Here is a 24,581-nt window from a genome sequence, read left to right on the forward strand (position 1 = left end):
TGTTAAGGCTGCGGGAGTCTTTTTATGAGGCTATTGCGCCATGCATTACGGGATGTTTTTCTTTTACACAATACTGCCTTCGTACTTTAAAATTAAATAATTCGTTTTTAGAATAATTTTTTTGTTTTTTGGAAACATTAACTTCTAAAAAAAAGATATTAAGAAAACATGATCGTTCGATTTTTATTTTCAGTTGATGTAATCTTTTCGTTTTGAAAGAAGCAGGAGGCTATAATCTTTTTGAAAGACAAACCATACGTTGTCTCAAAAACAGAAGTTCGGTTTTCATTGATACGCCAGTCTAATATATGAATGCCCGCGTTATTTGTTTACTTTTCAGCAGTAACCTCATTGGCTTTGGTAATTGCGTGACAGGGAAAAAGATGCCAGGATTTGATTAAGAGATTTTTTTCTGCGGATTCCTTCTTACAAAAACATTGTTTGAGGTTTTCAACTATCGAGGTAAGTTCGTTTAAAGTCCTAAAAATGCCTTCGTATGACGAAATGGTGTGAAAAAAATCTTGCTTCACCTAGCGCCCCCATCTTTTTTCCTGCACGCAGATGCAAGAGCCGATAAGCAATATCGAGGCTCATGCAATTTTTTTGTTGTTGTTGAAAAAAGCGTGTTCCAATATTGCTTTACAAATTAATTTATATTGTCATCTAATTAAAATAAATTGTCTTATAAACGCGTTATAAACTTTAACCTGATAAAATATTAAACACTGCCATGTTTTCATGCGACTCATACTTTTAAGTGACCTCTACCTTTTTTATAGTTAATATTGCATTAAAACACTAAATGCATTTCTCAATGGTAGCTCTGACAATTTGAAAAATTTGGCGCATTCCGCGTAATTTTTTCTACCACCAGAAATTCAAAAGAAAACTTAGTTAACTAGGCTAGAATGTTTGTGGATAATTTCAGAGGCATATTAAAAAATCTTTCAAATTCAAAAATATAGGATTAACTTTGTCTAAACTCTGTTTTCTCCAGTTTTATGACGTAATAGCTCAAGACAGCGCTGTAGGGGATGTTGATGAACGCTTATAAAAAAATTAATCGACTTTGCACACAAACATTGACCAGAACACACACAACATGCTACTGTGAAAAGATTTTTATTGGAAATAATGTCCTTTTATTTCTGATGATTTTTTGAGTAACGACTGAAATTTATGTATAAAAAATTGAAATCATTTCTCCCATCCATATTTCAATATCTAATTTAAAGACGAAAAGTCCGCTCGAATATTTCCATCACTTTTTTGATTTTTAACGCCTACTCCCTTTTTTATTCAGCATCTTCAATATTCATATAAGCCGTGAAAAATTTTTTAAAAAAAAGGTTGCCAAAATTTACATTCAAAATTTAATCTATTAAAATTGAAATCATTTCTCACATCCATATTTCAATATCTAATTTAAAGACGAAAAGTCCGCTCGAATATTTCCATCACTTTTTTTTATTTTTAACGCCTACCTTTTATCAACATCTTCAATTTTCATTTAAGCCGTGAGAAGTTTTAAAAAAGGTTGCCAAAATTTACATTTAAAATTTCCAACTTGTTATTTTTGGTTTTCAACGTTCTCATTTATTAGAAAGGACTACACAAACTAGCTTGTCATAAAAACCGTCATAAATTTGTCATCGCTATTTGCAGCTACCATTTTTAGCTCACACAGATAGCAAGCATTATATTTTTTAAATAAACTGTTTGGTTGGTCAGCTTGGTTGTTTTATTTTTGACCCAAATGTCAGCCTCAACGTTTCTCAACCCGGTTGCTTATCCGAGAAACGTGTACTTTTACTTTAAATAACTTTTTTTAAGACGTAGACATTTAAAGTGACTCACCCAAAAGGCGACCAAGACAGCGCGAAAAAACACAGAATCTTTTAAGGGCGTATCCTCTACAATGATGAAAAGAATAATATGGCAAGATTGTAAGGTATTTGAATAATTTTATACGATAATTCTTATATTACATATAATTAAAAAAATTCAGGAATTATTAATACATAAATAATAACTTTTTCATTGACTAGGATGTCGTCACATAATTCTAGAAATAAAAAAATGAAAGATTTTAAGGCTCCCTTTTTCGCAATAATTGAGCATGATCTATGATCAATAAAAACGTCTTACGTACCGGCGATCAGGAAAAAATGAAAAATAAACTTGTCCAGCTTTTAATTATAATAATTAAAAGGTAAATTAGGTACTTTCTTCGCAAAATTCACTTTGTCAGACAGATCCAGTTTATTTAGGGGTAAAGGAGGTTTGGAGCCGACATAGTGGCTATTCGTAAAAATAAATTTTTCACTGTCAAAGAGAAACACAAAAAACTTCAATCATTTCGGTATATCGCATATCTACCGTAACATCCCAATCCAAAATATTAAAAGAACAGTTTGCCTTACACACCCCAAACTCACAATTAAACAGTTCTCTGAAAATGCAAAATTCAGGGTAGTTAACCAAGAATCACCTTTCCATCTCAAACATTATAAAAACACCTGTGTTAAAACAAAATGGTAGCAACACAGTACGCTAGCTGTAAAGTATGTTTACAAAGCAACAAAAATATTTCCACCAACCTGATAAATTAGACTTCAAATCTCATCGTCGTCGTTATTATCATCCACTGAAAATAAAACTCATACATCTTTAACACCAGTACATAATTTTTGTTTTTTTTGTTTTGGTAGAGCCTGTTCATCGTTTGTATTCAGTAAAAACCCGTATAATCTACAGGCAACGAAAATAATTAGAGAATAAGACAAAAACCACGCGTGATAAAAAAAGCAAAGGAGATACTTGTTGATGCAAAGTAGATTACATATATATCCATTTCAACTCAAAATGTATATTGAACTTTTGTTTACTTTTATCTACAAGTTTTTGGGGTTGGTACAAAAAATTCGTCAATAAGCTAAATTGTATCACTTTTAATTAACTTTTTTTTACACGCGTCACCATTATAATGTCACTATTTATAAATCCGCGTAGGGCTTATTCAAAGGCAAGGTTTGTTTGACAGAAATATTTTAGGAGGGAGGGTTACACAAGACAAGTTTTATTGAGGCTGTAAAATTGTCCAAAAACTTTTGTGACTATGAATACTGTTTTGAAGATATTGAAGATAGTTTCATTGATAAAGAATTAATTTTAAATGTTTGTCTAGTCTTGCGGTCCAGCCATTTAATAGGGCTTGATAAAAATCAGTAATTTTGCATCACGTAGTGTTGATTTGAAGGTTATTTGACATTGTGATGCAAAAACAAACCTAAAAAATCTCATCAAAAAGCTATCTTAGGATAGGTATTTTTTGCAAATTTCGCGAATTCTATCCACATTTGCGAAAATCTCTTTGCACATAAATGTCAATATGCGAAAATAAATATTGACGGCATTACTAGAAATGACACATGCGCCAAAATTAATTTTCGCGAAAATTTTTTGAAAACAAAAGTACTCGTATTTAATTTTTTTTTGTAAATAAAATAACGGTCAACCTCTATTATCTTATCAAGTTCAATTAAAGACCACGTTATCTGACTCAATAAACCTGAATACCAAAAAGTACTAGTAGATTCGCGTAATAAATCTTCGCAATATACCCTAAAATGACTCTTTCGTAAAAAAATATTTTTTTGGAAATCTCAACGTGACTAATTCACGAAAGTTTTTTTTTACAACATGCATTTTTCAGATATAAATAGCATATGCTCAATTTAGAGCAATTTAAGCCTCGATAGGCTGACAGTTTTTATAGACACTGACAGGGACGAACTACTTGATTACACTTCGAAAGACACAAACAGGGAAGAACTAGTTGATTACACTTGTAATAACACTTGTTTAGGATTAAACCACAGGACGGGCACAGAGTAAGAACAAAACAAAACTTACAAAGTTTATTTGACAGTCCCTTTCCAGGCGTCATTAAAGAATAGTCGTTTGAAAACAACGGTGTGTTGCTGCGAAACATTTTTGGTGTTTTCATGAAATCATTCGACGCGGTGGAAAATGCTATAAAGAAAATATGCAAAGAAACTGGTGACAACTCCTTAAATATGTTTCTACTCAGGGAGTAATATTTTTTACACGAATTTTCATTCGTAAAGGCCAACCTTTCCATGTTATCAACAATCCTGGAAACTGTATTTCAGCCTGTCTAGCTTGGGACCAATTATTTTAATCGACAAATGACAATAGAAATCATCACCAGCTGCTACATTATAAATATAAACTAAAAAGGAGAGAACGCATAAGGTAGCCATTTTTACTAGGATGAATTTCTTACATAAAAATGGCAACCTTAGTCGGTCTCTATTCAGAACGTTTTGACTCAGACGCAACTGTCTCAGCGTTTATTACAACTGTTAAGGCCGTTTTTCATTAAAGAGTTTTCGGCCGCAACACACAACGTTAAGTATTAGCCGCTGAATTTCAGCAACTTTGGAAGTTGAGACGGATCTACTTCTACACGTTTGTAAACGGATACATTTCTTAAAAACCAATAGCATTTCCAAAAACGATGGAGATAAAGCATACTGGACGCTGACGACCAATGGAAGCTGCAGAAGCTTACCTGGAGTTTTAGCCATAACTTCATGAATGAAATCATCTACTTCTTCAGCGGTGACATCAAACTTGTTGGGTGACACGACATCAGCTACGCTACGCCTTAATGTATCGCTATTTTCACTCGGTGTAAAAGGGTCTTTAAAAGGAGTTATAAAATTAATGAGTTTGTCCTTCGGAATGTGTATTGGTGTCCGTAATATTTCATTTACATCGTCATCAATACTAAGCGATGGTAATGGACTGTGAAAAGTTTCTTTTAACGAACACACTGGTGTGGTATCCAACAAGTTTCTACTATGATAAGAAGAACTATCATACTGAGTACTTTGTATTGATTCTGACATTTTCGGTGTCCGGTCTAACAAATGAGGGTTATTTTCTAAAAATAAGTCTACTTTTTGTGTTCGATCAGCCCTTTCATTGGTTTGAGCTGGCGTAAAATGCAACAACTCCTGAGTTGATTGATTGTTGTTCTCTGTTGGTACAGGTGTTTTATCTCCATCAGGTGAAAAACTGTTGACGTATTCTTCTGGAGATTGATTAACAGGAGTAGCTATCGAGTTTTGACTCCCTTCAAATTTGTCCGTTGTATCATTATAAGAATTACACACACTTAAGTCATGTAAAGGTGTCACGAAATTTAATATAGCAGCAGTAGACAACGGTGTCGTAACTTCAGTAGCGGTAAGCGATGTTGATGGTTCGTGTAACGGACTCACTATTTTGTCAAGGGGTGTAGTTATATTTTTCCTTGAATTATTTTGCTTTGGAGTCGTAAAATCACTGGTGTATTCATTGTGAAGACCTAAAAAATAAAACTTATAAAAGATACAGGTTCAAAGAAAACTGGGTAATTCATTAAAAGTAACAAGACAAATAAACATCTGGCCTTCGTAGTGTAGTACCCTTATGGTGCTAAAGTTCGGTCTTCAGCCCTTAATTTTCGGTAAAACGCAAAGGTTAAAAACGCAGCTTCAGGTCGACGAGGCGCTTGCAACTGTCTAGGTGGGATCTGTTCGTATAGACTGAAGTGACATCTAATGACAGTGTCGTTCCATAAGTACAGTGGAAACTTTCTATAAATCTTGCTGCGTCATCTATCAAAGCCAATACATATTTTTGATCCTAAGTAAACATTATAGCGAAAATCGACTTTCGTAAAGCAGTGTTTATCAGATATGTTTTTTATTTGTTCTCTTTTTTTAAATAATTTTTTCACGTTTGTTTAGAATATTAGTAATTCCCTTTTTATTCAGCCAATAGCCTTTTCTTGAGCCTTTACTTAATATACAAGATGGAGGTTTCACTGTATATATGCATAAGAGAGAGGCTCATAAGAACAGTATAACAGTGCTTACACCTGAGAAGTGTCGCATGTATACCTACGTACGTACTTTTGCGGAAATTCACATGGCTACGTGACATCCTCACCAACCCCTGTTATATCATAGGTATTATTAAATCTTAAACGGTGAAAACGTGGTTCATTCGTGAGGTATGGCAACTTCTCTTTTTGTGCGCACACAAAATAGAAAGGAGCGGGACTGTTGACCATGACTACGTTCAGGGTAAAGGATGGCTTGTGTATTTCAGACTAAAAAAGTGTGCATACCTCTTAATTTGATGGTATTTATTTTCTCTTGTAGTGCACTGAGATCAAACGTTTTTTCTTCTGAAGCATTTGTATTTTTATCAACTCCTGAAACAAAGTTACTAAGTTTAATTTCTTATTCAGATAAACAAACAAACAAACAAACAAACAAACAATAAAGAGGATAGAAACTAACTCCTGCACATTTTGAGAGTTTGGATCTAACCAAACAACCCAAGATCCTAAGTCCGTTGTACACATTGACAAGGCCGTTGTAAACATTTACAGCACCCTAAGTCCTAAGTCCGTTGTACACATTGACAAGCGAACCTTGAGATACACATTGAGTAGTTTTTAAGCTTCTTAAAGTTCGTCAATGTTCATGTGTGAACCTAGTATAGACACGACCTACATAATTACTTGCTGGGACGAACTTCGATATTTACTGCCTTCTTTCAATATATTTTGTGGATGTTTGTAAATGGTATTTACAAAATAGAAGTGGAAGAAATAATTAAGATTTTAGAATCATCGATAAATATTACCTTGAGTTGATTAATTTCTGATACTTATTTTTTGCGAGGTCCAGGAAATATGAGATATATGAAATAAAAATAATTTTTCGCGGATCAGTCATGTCAAAATATTTCGCGAAGATTTTTTTCGCGAAAGAACCATTTTAATGCTTTTTGTGAAGTATCTAGTATTTTTTTATCGCAATTTAATTTATTTGAAGCCTATTTTCTCTTGTAGTGCACTGATGAGATAAGGCAGCCTTTAATAGAACTTGCTCATATCACAGAGGCTGTCAGTTATCTTAATTAACTACAAAAAAGAAAATTTACCGAGAAAAACTAGAAAAAATTATTATTTTTTAAAGGATTCGCGAATTTAAAAACTATTTCTAGTAATTTCGCGAAGATATATTTTTGCAAATTGAATTTTTTGGGAATTTTCGCGTAAAAAAGTTTCACAAATATGGATAAAATTCGCGAAATTTAATCTTCCCTTAAAATTAATCAACTTCAGGTAGTAAGATGACTACTACGAACGCCGTACCAATGTTAAGACGAGTCAGTCGTTCTTTTAAACTTCCAATATCATCTTGTTCCTTCTGCGACGCTTCTGATTTCGATATTAGCTCAGTGTCTTCATATATAGGAAGAATTTCTCCTTCAGGTATGTAAATATCCCCTTTGTCATTCGTTGAACTGTCTAAGACTACAAATAAATTATTTGAAACAGAAAAATTTCACCCACGAAAAAAATGGAACAAACACAATAAATTACAGTAGGTTCAATTGTGCGCGATCATATTGAAAAAAGTCATCAAATACAAAGCACTCTTTTTGTGATATATATATATATAATCAATGAAAAGGACCAAAGCACTTGATTGAGAGCAGCGGTTAATTAAAAGAGGGCAACGATATTAGTTATCCGACGTAACTAATAAAATACAGAAAATATTTTCTATATTTATCTCGTACAATGCGGTAATAATACCAATTTAATTAGATTTTTGAAAAAATCAATAAGTTGGGTCCACATTTTAGGTTATTTAGGAGGTTTTTAGAGGTTGAGGACAGTAACCTTCAGGCTACAAAATATGTATTTACTACTTTTATATTAATGAAAATAGATTATAAATGCCATACTTTTTAAAAATTTTTTGAAGGTATTCTGCAAGTTTGAAAAAGTTCAGAAATAGTAAAAAATTATAAATCACATTATTGAAGGATTTGTAAAATCTTTGAAAAAACACCAAAAAATAACTTGTTACTATGGCCTAAAATAACAGCAACAGGTAAGGGAAAGCAAATTCTTCTTATAATCACTCTTCTCCACAAAAGAATTTCCAAAACATACCTTCTCTTTTCAATGGCGTACGCGGAACTTTATCACGAGAAGTAAATGCTTCAGAACCTAACACAAACAAATGTAAATAATAACCACAAATACAGTAAAATACAGAAATTTAAGTTTGGTATGCTTAAAATAGCCAATAGCATAGAGTAATAAACAGTCCAAAATTAATGACAATTTTCTGAAACTACTTTTCCTACTTCACTCTGTAAACCGTAAAACATATATTGGTGAGAATGCAGAAAAATCGAAACATGAAACACTCAGTAAAAAACAAAAGTATTCCAGAACTAATCAGTAGGGCATGCAAAAAAATAAAACGATTACACAAATATTGAACAAAAGAAAAACAGAACATTCGATCTAAGTTACACAAGATTTAAAAAAAATTTCCTGGAAAGTGTAATTTTGAAATCTGATTAGTTGATAACATATTCTATTTCCAAGTGAGAGTTGAAATTTCAAATAGAATAGAAAATTTCATCAAAACAGAAAAATAATCAGTAGAATAATTAACCAAATTACAGTTTTATTGCCTTTTTCTTATGGAAATTTCACAGAGTGGAAGTCCAGGTTTAGGGTTACTTAGAATAAATTTTTTTTGTTTATATAAAGGTTACTTTTTTTTTACACCAAATATTGTAAAATAAGGTAAAACAGGGCATAATTCAGAAATATAAAACAGTGACCATAAGACTTGAATTTCAACAAGGAGCTTCCAGAGAATGTACCATGAAGGAATTGTTAATTACATCTTCCAAGATGTCTTAACTCAATTTGCTATTTCAATTCCATTCGAGTTGTTTTAAGCATAGTTTAAGGTATTACAAGTAGTATTATACAAACCCTGAAATGGGTAATACCATAAAGCTATATAATAATAAGCTTTTTTAGTAAATAGGAAAATTCAGATTTAAGTGGGAAGCAGTCGTTTAATGGCTACTGAGAACAATGTACTACACTGTGATTACAAACTCCTTAATCAACTTACTTTTGGAGGGAAAAAATTAAGAACCAACCTTGCAGACTTGAGGGCATAACCCCTGTGTCAAATAAGTTACTAAATAGTGTAAAGTTTATACTCACTGAATGCTTCCAAAGGATTATCCAACGCATGAATATCATCATGAAAAGAAGTCTGTAAAACATCCTTTCTGTTAGTGTTTCTGTTGTGACGGCTAGATATCTTGTTGTCTTCCTTAAGTAAAAATATGTAATAAAACAGCAACAACAACAACAACAACAACAACAACAAAAACAACAACAGAACTTAGGAGTTTAGTAGCTAACCTCATCTGTGCTACTTCTAGAGGGAGTATTACCAGTGTTTAAAACTGATCGAGTGATCTATGAAACAAAAATTTAAACAATATAAAACAATATAGAACACTCTAAGCACAAATTCAGGATTGCCATTCTATTAGTATCATTGTTTATTTCCTGAGCTATAACAATAGAAAAGTAAAACTTCTTAGAACACAAAAAGAAAACACATTCAACAAGTTATAACAGAACATCATCAACTATGAAGGGGGTCCCAGTCTATCTAAAGCTTCCATTTAAGCTACAAATGGGGTGCAAGCATAGCAATCGTTCAACTAGACAACTGCCTACGCTATCAATCCTTTTCTCATGCTGAAGGCTACACCCCCCCCCCAAAAAAAAAAAAATCAAAACACTGCAACCACATTACAAGAATGAAATAACTACCTGATCTATTAATAACTCCTGTGCTTTAACTAAATCATGTTTAGTTTCATTGTTATTGTCATACCATTCTTGAATGTCTGTTTTCTTTTTCGAATTAGCACGAGTGGTATTTATCTCCCGGTGCAATTCTTTTATTTTATCTTTCCTTTTAGTTTCAAACAACGTTTTAGTTGATAAGCTGTCTTGTTTACTTTTAGATAAAGGTATTCGAGATTGATGAGTGCGATGCTTAGATCTAATCTGTTGAATTTTCTTTCCAGGATTAGTTGTGGATTTTTCAGTCTTTTTAACTGAACTTGCGCTAAATGTAAAGAAAACAATAGACCAAAATATCAGCCCATGTTGATAATAGAGAAAATAACCAAGCCATGAAGCCATGAAGAATAGGAGTCACAGGAGGAAATGGATGAAAAATTTTGTACATTTTTAAGTTCCAGATTTTTTAATGTTTTTACATCTTAATATAATTCAAGAAACATTTTCCCAGCATATTTTTTGGCAAATGTAAAAAAAACATTGTGCATTCATCATCTCATCACTAAATGGGTGTATAAAAAACTTACACTTTCTTGCTAGTTGGTAAACGTCTTACTGGTGTTCCATCTGAACGTAAAGAAAATAAACATATCTATTGCCAGCAACTGAAATGCATTTTTAAACTTTAAATTTGATTCACAAGTCACATGTCATGAATGTTAAAATCACGAAAAGCAAACAGTAGGAAATTAAATTAAAGGTAAGTTAGATTTTTGTCTTTCACAAAGCTGACAACTCCAATTTGTGACTAAAAGAATAAAAGGCCAAATCATCATACACAAGAAGGGAACCTACCCTCGTTAAATTGGGAATCTTTTTTTATTGCATCAAGTAATGTATTGACAGCATCTGGTGTTGGAACTAAGCATACAAAATATAACATAGTATGTAAAACGTGTAGACGTAAGAAATATATAATCTATAAATATAAAAAAAAGTCACCATAATTGTTAGATTTATGAATTTGTCCTGGAGTTCCATGCTTTGGTATTTTTTCTTCCACATCAAAGAATACAGGTGGGGTGGCTGGTAGTAGATCAAGGCCAAATTTCTATGTGAAAATATTAAAATGAATACAATCCATGCTTGCTGTCTGTCTGCGATTTTTAAGGAGACTAAGGAAAATTGGCTTAACAACGATTAAAACCAAGCTTTAAGAAAGGATCAAGGGCAGGTTTTTAGATTATAAAAGCACAGAAATTACTTAAGTGCTGTTGTGAAATTCAAGAGACCATAGTTGACCCCCCGCCCCCTGTGAGGGGGTGCAATTTTCCTAGTTAAAAGGGTTGGATTGGACAAAATAGGGGGGTTGTTGTAAAAAGGGTGGGGTAAGATTAAATTATTGCTTCTTAGGTTACCTACTGTAAAACAGATTTAATTTAGCCTTCAAATTGCTCATTTTTTGCAACTAGGTGTTTTTTTAACAACTGCAACAACAAAAATGCTTTCTGATATCTTTGAATATGAGTTTAAATTAATAGGGTCAACTATGTCAACTATGGAGACTGTGAAGCTGTGGAAATTAGTCTGATTGGCAGTAGCAATAATTGCCATAAGAAATAAACAATAAAACACATACGTTCATATTTGGCGTTTTTGTTGATGTTTTCTCTAGTATAGTCTCCTTTAATTCATCAATAGATAAATTTATATCAGGCAACATTTGTTTGGATACGGATGTTCTAAACATTTAATGTGTTATTATTTTATAACTGTGTAGCTAATTTAAATATAAAGATTTAATAACATGCAATGCTTAAAAAAGATTCTCGATTACAGTTATACAATGTCTAATTTACCAACATCATAGATTTAGGTGTATGCAAAAATGATCATCTTACCCACAACAACTTTGTTCCCTGTGAATAGGTATTAAGGTAATGCACAGAATAGATCTGCTAAAACAAGTCACAAGTGAAGAGAGAATCTGTTTTATATTCTAGCTTTGAAAGGCCTTTTGTTTCATATGCACAATAAAAAATTAAAGTGCAAGTTTTTACTTTTTTTACACAAAATTTACAGAGGCTAGCAACAGCCAACTTTTTTAAGACAAATTTACTTTTAGTTTTCTAAATAAGTAAATAATGTTATCAAAAAACCAACACTAGAAAAAAAGTTTTAAACCAGCATGATTCAGTAAGCAATTCTCTCCCTGATTATAATGCTCTTCAATATGGTTTTGCATTCAAGAATTAAAATCTACCCACCTCATTGAAGTTAGGTTGTTCAGGCTATTAGCATGATTATGTGATTCTGCACGTAGGTAAGCTTCATCATGTTCTAAATCTGGTAATGGATCTAATAAAAATATATTATTTTACAAATAAAAATAATGTTTATGTGAAATGTTGTTACTTATATACAGTAACATTGTTTCTAAATCATGAAAGCATACAGCAATCATTCACTGGAACAAAATGTAAACGTACTTAAAACCCGAACATAAACATAAGGTTGGGAATAAAAAAGCATTATCTTACAGCAACAACAACCACTTTTATTTATATATCACAAAAATGCGATGTTAAGAAAAGGCAGTAAAACTTTCTCTTGCCATGTTTCAAGACATCTTTTCAAAATAGGACTCACAACAAATTTTTGCTTGCGAACCTTTATTCACGTTTTATTACTAAGATTACCACGAAGAAAAAACACATCAAATCTCACCAAAAAGAGACAATTCAGATTGGTCTCTGTTGTGGAAAAAAAATTGTAGTTCAAATATGTTAAAAAATACGTGACAGGTTTTAATGTAGATTTTTGTTTTTATTTGGTAACAAAATTAAGCAGAACTACACCACTGTGAGACTAAAAATTAGTCTTTAAGTTATTATTATCTATTGTTATCCACTTGTTACAAAATGTCTGTTACAAAAAGCTTTATTTTTAAGAAATATATACAGCATTAACTAATAATTAGTTATATTGCAATTATTAATTATTTAATTTTTTAACGTTCGCAGACAGCAAGACAACTTTATGTTGCAGACTTACATTGGTGTAGCATTTCTTTAATTAAATGTAGAGAAAGATTCCATAACTGTATAAGACTAAAAAATAAAAATAAAAGTGAATAGCAAACATATTCTACAAATGATAAGGACCAATGCTGAATGTTAATCATCTATAGAAAAATACCTATCATCAAGCTCTACTTATTTAGTTAAAAATCTAATGTATCAACAAAAAATGGAATAACAACCTTGTTAAATTTATCTTGCCTCCTTCGTATACATTATGATATTTCCGACCCTATAAAGTAATTTAATGTAGATGTTTTTGAATGCAATACAGTTGTAGTTTAGACACCTTATTCATATAAAAATATTTTAACCTCCACAACAGTTTTAGAACAAAAAATGGTATAAGGAGTTCAGTCCATTGTGTTTTTATTTTCTCTTATTTTTTGTGACTGAAACCAAATTTTCTCTGATTTTTTGGTTTATTTTACAGAAATAAAATTTATAAGGCATTATTTAAGTTGTACTCATGGTTGACAGCTGAATATATACCATAGAATTCTTTCACTTAAATTTTTAACTTTGAAATTACCCAACTTTTTCAGGTTTTCCCCATTTCTGGCAACCTTGTGGTAATGTTTAGGATTTGTATGATGACATTGTAATGATGGTTGGAAGTGATGTAGTAATGATTGTTGCATGTTAAGGGCTTATGTTGCATCATAGAAGAAGAGGAGGTACAACTCACAAAGCGTCCACACAAATTTTTAATGAAAGCAGTGTCCTTTGAAACAATGTAAGATGCAAAGTTCACTGGATATGCACATATTGCAACCCCATTATAATCATGATGCAATGAATGTTTAAAAAATTGTCTCTGCAAATTTTAAATCACATCATTGATGCTTCCACAGTTTATAGGTTTTCATTTCTGACATATTTTAAAGCAAGATTTCGGTAAAAAAAGGTGCAAGAACAATTATGTTTTGATTTGCTAAATGTTTCTCTTGTTTTATTTCTGTATGGTTAGCTGAAGTTTTCTTTATTTGAGATCTCTTGTCAGCTTCCCTTGGTTGTCATCGGTTAATTTTAAATTGTGAGTAACACACACACAGTTTAGGAAGGGTATTCCCCCTTGACACATGCCTGTGAGTTTAATCAACTCAGTGGATTTAAGTGAGCAAGGCCGTTATAGTGAGAAATACGTCCATACTCGTTGAATTGGATTTCTCTTCGGGCCTTATTAACATTCAGTTAAAAAAACATAAAATACAAGAAAATTGTACCATTATGTAAAGTGTAGAAACTTACTTTGTATAATTCTTGCTCACATTCTCGTACAAGAATATCTGGGATCTATAACAGAATTATTAAAAAGACTAATTGAAAAATTTAAAAAAAGAAACGAAAAGGAAAAAAATACACATTGGCAATTTTTTATACACAAATTTTCTGCTGTTTTACAGAAATTAAATACTAAAAAAATATAATCCTTACTTTTTTTGTGACTGCAGATATCATTTATAAAGTTTTATGTTGATTATTTTTTTGCTAATGTTAAAAAAATGCTTATTATACAAATTTATTCGTACCTTAAAGTTGATTTGTTCTCCATCTAAAGATTTCTTGACAAATGTACCATTCACCAGATGTTGGATTTCTTCTTGAAGAACTTTTTGAGACTCGTATAAAGTTGATATTGTTTTCCAAAATTCTGTCACCTAAACACGAGGGTCATCCTTTAAAAAACATTAGACAGGCTCACATAGGACCAAAATCATTGTGTTGTTATCACATCTTTATTTAAAAATAATAATGACAATTGTTTGTATCGTTACACCAAAACACGAGTCAAAATTTCTATATTTACACAAACAAGTGTAAAGTAAGGACATGCATTTTTGTGTCTGGCTTACCATGCCATGTACAGCCCTACTTTATGATTCTGGTTGAAATGTATTATTATGCTGAAGTATTTCGACTACCTTAAAATTGTTTTAGAAAGATTAATTTTTCAATTGTGCATGTACAGCAGAATTTTGCATGATGTAAAGCTGAAGCCTCTAGAACATCACATGTAGAAAAAAAAAACCTTAAGAAAATGCACTGTGTGATAACAAAAAAGGTGACTCTTATAAGCTTAAACGTAAATCTATAAATTCCATCCCAATGGTTCTTTAAAGAATTATTCAAGCCCACCTTTTGCATTTTCTGTGTCCTTCTAACAGTTTCTTTTGAGGACAACGTGCTAAAAAATATACATGCTTCATTCATTAAAAAATAACAAATCAGTTACTTGTTTTTAAATCGAAAAAAAACTACCTTTTTCCAAATAGCTGTTGCATGGTATCTTTCATTTCTTTTAATTTTTTCTCACTGTCTCTTCTCTTTTTATTTAACTTACGGTGTTCTTGCGATAATTCCCTGTAAAGATGAAAACACTATACTTGTGAAGGAAAGGGTGGACTAAACTTTCCCTAAATAGTGCAGAATTTGACAAAAATTAATGTTCTTAAAGGTAGTGTATCATTAATCTTGCAAACTCCTAAGGTCGTGGTAAGGCATTTGCTTCTAATGTTAAAGCATAGTTCCACCTAAAGGATGGTTGTCTACATAAAAGATTGGGGCTATGCTTTGGTTCTAAAGTATCTTTGACAGATCACTTTCTCTTAAACTTGTAAAATTTCAAGTTTAAAACAATCTTTAAAATTATCAAGTTATAGTAAGGTATTTTGGTACTTTTAAGGTACTTTATTGAAGTGACTTTATTATTCATACCTAACTGTTTTTATGTATATTATCAGGTTTGGTTTTTGAAGCTTTATCTTAGATAATACAAAAGTTTGCGTCATCTTTTTGACTGACATTTATATTTGATATTCTGGTTAAGCACGTGTTTTAACAAATTATTGATAAAGAAAGGTGGTTAAATTTTTTTTGAACTAAAAAAAAAAAAGGGGGTGGAACTGCCTAAGGAGATGGAAAGGGGTCATATCTAAAAAGGTGCTGATTGGAAAAAATGGCTTAAAAAGAGGGGGTGAGACTATAGTCTTAATTGGTCCGTTCTGCTTAACCTAAGTGATTGATATGTCTTTGCAGTTGTCTAGCTGAGGATTTTGTGTTTGCACAGCTTATATGACCCAAATAAGAGCTTCAAATGCACTGCAACCACTCCACAGAATCCTTATTTGTAGCAGTACTAATAAAACTAAAAAAACCTTCCTGGGTAAATAATTAATTACAGAGCAAAAATTACTAATTATATCACTCTTAGCAAGCATTTTTTGAAGGGGTCTTACTTAGAAAATTCCATCCAAGTTTCCTTGACAAAAGCAGTTTCTTCTAAATGATTTATTAACCTAAAAACATAAACATGCTAAATTAAATTAAAGTAATTTAGGTAAGACAGATTGAAACTATCTTTTGTTGTTTAAGCATTTTTACTCTAACTATTCTGAATACCAAACCTATCTTCCAAATTTAATCAAATTTTAAAAAGTCATTTAATCAAATATTTCTTAATCATTAGCTATTATACCTGCTTTGTTGGTTGATCGTTGACACAATTAATGCTCTGTTAACCTGTGGTAAATACTTTTTATGAGCGCTTGAGATCACAGGCCATGGTGGAATAGAACTATATTTACCTGAAATAAATAGATTTTGACCTGGAAAAGATCCTAACATTGAATTCTACTCCAACATCTTCACAAATTGACCTTATGGTCATACATGAGTCCCACGATTTAGACTTGCAGACTCACATTGTAAACAAAAGTAAAACAAAACAATAGCAAACTTACTAGGTAAAACATGCATCTTTTGTTTGAGAATGTAGGTGGAAAAATAAAATAAAAATTGATAAAATTTATCACCTAAAAATAACAACAAATAACTTATACATTTTAATATCTAATAATACCAATAATATCTATCAGATGACATATTCCCTTACCCATAGGTGAAAGCAGTAAAGATGGTACCAAAGATGTAAGGTGGCAATCAGGATCGTCCTGAAATTGCCAAAAGAAAAAATAGAACCTCAAATTATGTTATTAAAAGTTAGTTTAACTGCACCAAAACTAACTGCCTTAAATATTTTTGGCTAAAAACATTTCCCTTTTTAATTCTTTGCTAACTGCACAAAACAGTTAAGAAATAGTAGAAACGTATATTTTCTATTTTTCTTTGTCAGAATTGTCAACCAAAAGACAAACTTTAACAAAAAATTATACTCTGAGTATAAACTTGAGAACGTTCTGTGCTTAACCCTATTTGGTATGGGGGCATAAAGTGCTGGCAATAATTTTAAATTTTTGTATCTCTTAATTACTTGTCCAATTGTTATGAAACTAATGTTTTATGACCAAGAAAGACTTGGCAGGAGGTTATAAGGCAGACTTGATACAGAGGAAGTTGAGTTTAGATCTAACACAGTCTAGATCAGATTGGAAGAGGGTCATTAATATACCCCGTCCAACCCATGCTAGCATGAAAAACGGATGTTAAGCCGAGAATGATGATGATGATGATGACCAGCATCTTTTCTAAAAAAAAACCTATTAATGACATCATGTGAGTTATTAGACATTGTTGCATTTTCTCCCGAGCAAGGAAAAATCAAAATCATTGCAAAGAAATATTGAAAAGGGTTTTATAAACCCATATTTTGCCCATAATTTAAGACTCTTGTAAGGTGAAAAATATCTCGCTACAAGTCTTAATTTGCCATAATTTTGATTATGTCAAAATTTACGATATCTCCTTTTCTGCTAAATTCAAAATAATGTTAGTAAAAATAATGTTGACAGACATTTTTGATAAGCTTATTCGAAGTATAATTTATTTGAAATATAATGTGATATATATGCTTTGGGTAAAATATCAAGCAATATCAAGAAAATGGAACAGCTTCTCTTAAGGTTTGTTTGATATCAACTTTTTATCAAGGATCTATAATAAATAAAAAGTAATATTACTTTATATAAAACATATTTTAGAATTATTAGAAGAAATGTCAAATTTATCCACTGGAAGGAAAATAGCGTAACAATTAAATAAATATTCATATGAGCATAAAATTTGTAAAGTGTTTGTTCATGATTTAAAAATTTTGGCTATGTTTTGCCACCTGTCAAATCCAATTTTGGAATTTTAGGGATTTCATCAGTACTTATCCATTTATATTTATGAATCATATATTACTAACACAAATTCAAAATACAATGTAAAAATATTGAATAGAACAAAATGCTAAAATTGACAAAAAAATAAGCATGCTAATTATATTTCTTTTGTCCAATACTAAAATTGTCCAAGATGTCATAGCTATAACTGTCAAAAGTCCTGGGCAGCAGGCACTTTATGCCCTGTGTACATTTAAAAGCCTAAAAAATCCATACCAAATAGGGTTAAATTACTGGTGAAAACACAACATGAGAATCGCAAGATCTAAAGTAATGGTTTTTAGTTAGACCTTTTTAATTTTCGTCAGCCACTCCATTGTGAGTTTTCGAAACTCCTGTTCTTTCTTTTTGTCCATTATTGGCCAGCAGTTTCTGAAAAAAATAAACCCTTACAATTAAAGCAGAATATACAGGTTAACAATTTGGCCAGAGTGTAAGTTATATAATCTAAAAACAATTTAAGTAAAAACATTTTATTTCTAACCACCAGAAAAACCTTGAAATCCCATCAAGTGTTTTAGGCAGTATTTTAGGTGTGCTATAGTAAACTTGTTATAAGATTTGGCATTTGACACATGTTATCAATAGCACACCTTAATCAAGTTGTGTGTGCAGGGGTGCGCATGTGCTATGGCACGGCTCTCTTGAAAACGCCTCTCTTGAAAAAGGAAGAGAGAGAACAGTTTTAAACATTCTTTAAAATCACTACTATACCTGAATGTCTCCTTTGCAGAATCATTGTTCAGTTTCGTAAACAAAAAATGTAGCACAACTTCCATGGCTTTTCTGTTTGGAACAGAGAACATATCTCTAAAGTAGTTTAACATTTAAATTTTAAATAAGTTTTAAAATATGTTTACTGTTTGTTAGTTGTATAAGTCCTGTGATAAATTCACTTTAGGCAAACAAATCATTCAAAAAATATTTGAACATAGTCTGTGGCTGAAATGTTAATCAAAATAACATATAGATCATGCTCCTTCAAAGAAGGTTTAAGGATACATTAGAAATCACGAACTTTTTGAAGGTGTCATCAATCCATCGGTTTCGACATAATACCAAATTTCCAATTTAAAGTATCATTCACAAAAGACAGAAACCATAATATTTTCATAAACACCATAAAGAAATTCAGTGGAGATACTACACAAATTATGCTCATCATCATACCTTGTAAATGGAATCCTGTATTGTGCTTCATTTGCTTCAGGGTTAAAACCAAGTAAAAGAAGGTTTGTGAATGTGACTTCTCTTAAGTCCAGTGGATCTGGCATTAGTTTAAATGAAGTCATTGTGTATATATACCTAAAAGAAATAGTCATAATAATATTATACACTTACAATTATGATGCTTATTATCAAGCAGTAATAAGAAAGGTGAGATTGCTAGAGTTTGGGATGACAACAGACACGGTGGCTTGCAACATTTATTAATAAGAGACAAACTACCATGTGCGATCAGGTTGATAAGTTGTGGTATTATTATCAAAGAAGCCAAGGGAATGTACAAATCCTGTTGGGAGTTCTGAAAGCAAAAAAGAGATTGTAGCAAGACAATTTAGTGCAATAGCAGTTGACTGAATTTGTGTACTAAATTGAATAATTACATGATAGTGATAATGTTGAAAATATTGAAAATTGGACTGCTTTAAAAACTTGTTTTTTATAGAAGCTTCTAATGTAGTGTATTGTGGTATAAAGCTAAAAAATTGGTTGATGTCTCTGATTTTATTTTTACTGAGCTCGACCAACATAACTTTGTTTGTGCTGTGCTCATTGACCTTAAAAAAGCTTGACACTGTTGATCATAAAATTTTGTTAAAAAAACTATGGTGTTTTGGCAACAGAGATGCTGCCTTTGGTTCGAGTCCTACTTAACAGCCAAATGCAGCTGACTCTTGTAAACGACACAGGATCAGATCTGCTTCATGAAGATGCTTTTGGGGTGCCGCAGGGATCTGTGTTGGGGCCCCTGCTCTTTCTTTTGTATATTGATGACTTAAAATCTGTCATCAATTCAAACTACCACCATCTATATGCAGATGATACAATAATTATTTCATCTCATAAAAACTTGGATACCCTTGTCTCCCAGGTCGAGTTAGAACTTTCGCAAGTCGACCTCTGGCTGAATAATAACAAAATGACTATTAATACGGATAAAACTGAAACTTTGTGAATGGTTGGCGCTAGGAAAGCATCCAGCTGTAAAACAATGCCAAAACTCTTTATTAATAACCGTAAGAATAGTTGAACAGACAAACTGCGTAAACGGGGCCGGAACTCTGAGGAGTGAAGGTGTCGCGCACGGTAGGACAGATGTCAGGTGTGAGCATCATTAGACCGTTACCCAGCTATCACATCACAAGGTAGATAACACTAGGTTGAGGATGGCTAGTGTAAATGTTGGTACTCTGAGAGGTAGAGCAGGTGAAGTAGTTGAAATGTTAGAACGTAGATCTGTTGATATGTGTTGTGTTCAGGAAGTCAGGTGGAGAGGAGCTTCAGTGAGATTTGTGGAAGGTAGGAGGGCAAGGTATAAGCTTTTTTGGATTGGTACTAGTGATGGATATGGAGGAGTTGGCATATTCGTTGCAGAGAAGTGGGTAGAAAAAGTAATAGATGTTATGCGTGTTAATAGTCGTATTATAGTGATAAAGTATTTGATAGGTAAAAGGATTGTCACTTTTCTGTCAGTTTATGCTCCACAGTGTGGACTCAGTGGTAAAGATAAAGATAAGTTTTATGATGAGCTAATAGCAGTCACATCAAAGTTTGGAGACACTGAACTTATCATGGTTGCTGGCGACTTTAATGGTCATGTTGGGAAGTCATCTGAAGGTTATAGAGGTGTGCATGGAGGCTATGGATTTGGGAGCAGAAATAAGGAAGGGGAGAGATTGCTTGAGTTTGGAATGGCAACGGACATGGTGATTTGCAACACATCATTCAGTAAGAGACAGAGTAGGCTGATAGCATATGAGTCAGGTGGTTGTAAGACACAGATAGATTACTTCCTGGTTAGAAAGTCAGACAAGAAAGTGGTAAAGGACGTGAAAGTTATATCGGGGGAAGAGTGTGTTTCCCAGCATAGGTTGCTGGTTTGTGATATTATCTTGAAGAGTGTTAAAGAAGCCAAGGGAAAGTACAGGCCCCGTCGAAAAGTCTGGAAGCTGAAGGAAGAGATTGTAGCAAGACAATTTAGTGCAAAAGTTCACCAGTTAGCCCACAATGGTCAATGCGATAGTGACAATGTTGAAAGTACTTGGTCTACTTTGAAGAATTGTCTTCTAGAAGCTTCTGATGATACCTGTGGGTGGACGAAAGGACCAGCTAGACATAGACAGACCTTGTGGTGGAATAATGAGGTTGACCAGTGTATAAAGGAAAAGAAGAAACTTTGGAAAGAGTGGAAGTCAGGTGGTAGTAAAATTATTTACTTAGAAGCTAAGCGCCGCGCTCGTACAGCAGTGTATAAGGCAAAGTCAGAAGCAGAGAGAAACAGATTTGCAGATGTGTTAAGAAGGGAAGACCAGCGCAATGAGGTATTCAAGATAGCAAAGCAAATGAAGAAGACTAATCAAGATATTGTAGGTGAGAAGTGTATACGTAATGATGAAGGTGTTTTGGCTAGCACAGAAGAGGAGAAAAGGGTAGCTTGGAAGAATCATTATCAGAGGTTGCTTAACACTGAGTTTGATTGGGACGAGGATAATTTGTCTGATGATGATGTTGTAGAAGGGCCAGCTATGCAGATCAAGACAGAATGGGTAGTGGAGGCTATTAGGAAATTGAAGATTGGCAAGGCTGCAGGAGTATCAGGTATTGTCGCAGAGATGGTAAAAGCATCTGGATATATTGGAGTTGAGCTTATTACAAGTCTTGCTAACCAGATTATAAAGGATGGTGGTATTCCGAGTGAGTGGCAGTCGAGTGTAATAGTGAATTGTTTTAAGGGCAAGGGTGATGCATTAGAAAGGGGTAACTATAGAGGTTTGAAGTTGGTTGATCAAGTAATGAAAGTTATTGAAAGAGTGATTGATAAGTTACTTAGAGAAAGAATTGATATAAATAAGATGCAATTTGGTTTTGTTCCAGGGCGTGGCACTACAGATGCAATATTTTTACTCAGACAGCTTCAGGAAAAGTATTTAGGAAAAGGAAAGAATCTCTATTTTGCCTTTGTAGATTTAGAGAAAGCTTTTGATAGAGTGCCACGTAAAGTTATTTGGTGGGCTATGAGAAAATTAGGTGTGGATGAGTGGCTAGTTAAGATGGTACAGTCTATGTACAGCAATGCTAGAAGTCGTGTCAGGATTAACGATTCACTTAGTGATGAATTTAGTGTAAATGTTGGTGTACATCAGGGTTCTGTACTTAGTCCTTTGTTGTTTATTCTAGTCTTAGAAGCGCTGTTGATGGAGTTCAGAACAGGTTGTCCATGGGAGTTATTGTATGCAGATGATTTGGTTCTCATAAAAGAGTCGATGGAAGAACTAGTTGAAAAGTTTGAGAAATGGAAGAAAGGACTAGAAGAGAGAGGGCTAAAGGTAAACACAGCAAAGTCTAAAGTCATTATTAGTAGCATTGCAGCCAAGTGTGACCTTGTAGTTGAAAAGTGGCCTTGTGGAGTTTGCAGAAAAGGGGTTGGTAGTAACTCAATTTTTTGTCAGACTTGCAAGCATTGGGTACATAAGAAGTGCAGTAGTATTAGTGGAAGGTTAAGAGCTGACATTCAGTTTGTATGCAAGCATTGCAAAGGTGAGATTATAGAGAATGAATTATTTCCAGCTTTAATGATGTACAACAGTGGCTCGTTAGAGATAGTTGAGAACTTCTCTTACTTAGGTGATATGTTGGGCAGTGAAGGAGGTGTTGGAAGAAGTGTTACTTGCAGGATAGGTTCTCCTTGGAAAAAGTTCAGAGAGTTACTTCCTTTGTTGACTTGCAGAGTCCTGTCAATTGAGGCAAAAGGTAAGTTGTATGAGGCCTGTGTAACAAGTGTTATGTTGTACGGTAGTGAGACATGGGCAGTGAAGCAGGAAGATCTTGACCGTTTAGAAAGGAATGATATGAGAATGGTTAGGTGGATGTGTAACGCCAGTCTGAGAGACAGAAAGAGTTCAGATGAGCTAAGAAGCAGGCTAAGTCTCCCTAGAATTAAAGATGTTATCCAGATAAGAAGATTGAATTGCCTGGGGCCTCCTCCATATCTATATGGTCCTATATCCATATCTATATGGGCCTGCTCCATTCTTTCTGGGGAAAAAATGGAGGAGGATAATTGGGTAAGAAAGTGTAGAGACTTGATAGTTCCGGGGGCAAAGCCCAGAGGCAGACCGAGAAAGACTTGGCAGGAGGTTATAAGGACAGACTTTATACAGAGGAAGTTGAGTTTAGATCTAACACAGTCTAGATCAGATTGGAAGAGGGTCATTAATATACCCCGTCCAACCCATGCTAGCATGGAAAACGGACGTTAAGCCGAAAATGATGATGATGATGAGCCACTTTAAATATTTATTATTATTATTATTATTATTATTATTATTATTGAAGGAGGGATTGGGAGTTAACTGTCTTGTAAAACACACCTTAATAATTTCGTGGGTGCAGTGTGCGTGTGATCTTAAAAAATTGAATTTTTGAGAAGTGAAAGTAAAACGAACTTCCTTTACTTCCTTACCCTGCACAGGGGCTATTGTTTTGGCGTAAGGAACATGAGAAGAGCAAGTTCCAACAAAGTTCCCTGTTGGGAGTTTGAACCCATGGTACGAAAAATTGTGAGTAGTCATTAATTAACCTTTGTAAGTACAGGCCATTCCTTGAGACGAGTGTGATCGCACGCGCACTTGCCCGCACACTCGTAAAAAAATTTACGAGTGCTTTTTATTGCACTTGTGAATTTTTTCTTTTTCTAAAATATTATAGAGTCATGAACATTCATTTCTTCGTGATTGATCACATATCCTGAGCCCTAAGTCTAGGATCCTCTGTATTACCAATTGCACCAAAAATTGTGTAAGTTACAGAACAGACAGCCTAAACATTGCTGGGGTAGCTTACTGATAAGTAGCTGGGGGGTAGCTCTAGACAGAAGTTTGTAGATAATAAAGTTTCTGTCAAGGTAAAAAGATAAAAATACTTGTATGCTCAAAAACTTTGTTTTAAAAGTTATTGCAGCATCAAAATTATTTAAAATATATAATGGAGGAGGGTGCTACGACAAACATGGGGAAAGAAGAAAGAGGAAAGTTCCAATATTTAATGTCCAAAACCAAACTGTCACATAATAAATGGAACTTTTTTAAATGAAACTCTTTTTTAAATCTACAAACCCCTCTACCCAAGTTGCAATGGTGATGCGTGTAAATATTTTGGTTTTTGAAGCGACCTACAATATTGAAACTGGGGAAAGGTGGAAAATAGGAAAAGTTTCAATATTTAAAGTCTGGAATTGTAGCTGAATTTTATGGTATTTCTCTAGCTTTAGATACTTTAAAACCGCTGTCTAGAATCAATTGGCATGAGATATACCTCAAGATTAGTAAGGCTAACCACAACAATTTATATACATTGCATTGCTACTACACTACCAGCCATGATCTTGTGCAGATTTTTATCGGTCTGGCCTATTTT

General features: G+C 33.0%; 2 protein-coding genes across 2 annotated transcripts in view; one reads left to right on the forward strand and one right to left on the reverse strand.

The window, feature by feature from the left end:
- LOC130638878 (chromatin assembly factor 1 subunit A-B-like) overlaps window positions 1–24,581 on the forward strand; it is a 108,938-nt gene that overhangs the window by 68,516 nt on the left and 15,841 nt on the right. The gene's annotated exons all lie outside the window — the stretch shown is intronic.
- LOC130638846 (uncharacterized) lies at window positions 1,935–24,556 on the reverse strand. Its single transcript, XM_057447034.1, has 29 exons — window positions 24,480–24,556; window positions 19,113–19,247; window positions 18,657–18,752; window positions 18,233–18,314; window positions 16,712–16,769; window positions 16,560–16,631; window positions 16,295–16,403; window positions 16,056–16,115; window positions 15,079–15,180; window positions 14,956–15,004; window positions 14,349–14,477; window positions 14,068–14,112; window positions 12,999–13,048; window positions 12,791–12,846; window positions 12,004–12,094; window positions 11,376–11,478; window positions 10,739–10,847; window positions 10,592–10,657; window positions 10,324–10,363; window positions 9,761–10,061; window positions 9,341–9,397; window positions 9,137–9,248; window positions 8,054–8,110; window positions 7,244–7,405; window positions 6,206–6,292; window positions 4,598–5,398; window positions 3,916–4,035; window positions 2,601–2,647; window positions 1,935–2,065 (listed from the first exon to the last, which is right to left on the reverse strand). Exons 2-28 carry the CDS (start codon window positions 19,232–19,234, stop codon window positions 2,616–2,618), a joined length of 3,168 nt encoding a protein of 1,055 aa, XP_057303017.1. The 5' UTR covers window positions 19,235–19,247; window positions 24,480–24,556; the 3' UTR covers window positions 1,935–2,065; window positions 2,601–2,615.

This window comes from Hydractinia symbiolongicarpus, chromosome 1 (genome assembly GCF_029227915.1).
Source record: "Hydractinia symbiolongicarpus strain clone_291-10 chromosome 1, HSymV2.1, whole genome shotgun sequence".
Lineage (NCBI taxonomy): Eukaryota > Metazoa > Cnidaria > Hydrozoa > Anthoathecata > Hydractiniidae > Hydractinia > Hydractinia symbiolongicarpus.

What these genes read in the sequence shown, in the direction of transcription:
- LOC130638846 (XM_057447034.1), bottom strand. Translation starts at nt 19,234, where the DNA reads ATGACTTCATTTAAACTAATGCCAGATCCACTGGACTTAAGAGAAGTC. An exon ending in ACGATCAACCAACAAAGCAG is followed by an intron (nt 16,116 to 16,294) that starts GTATAATAGCTA and finishes TTATGTTTTTAG; the next exon opens with GTTAATAAATCATTTAGAAG. An exon ending in GGCAAGATAAATTTAACAAG is followed by an intron (nt 12,847 to 12,998) that starts GTTGTTATTCCA and finishes TTTATTTTTTAG; the next exon opens with TCTTATACAGTTATGGAATC.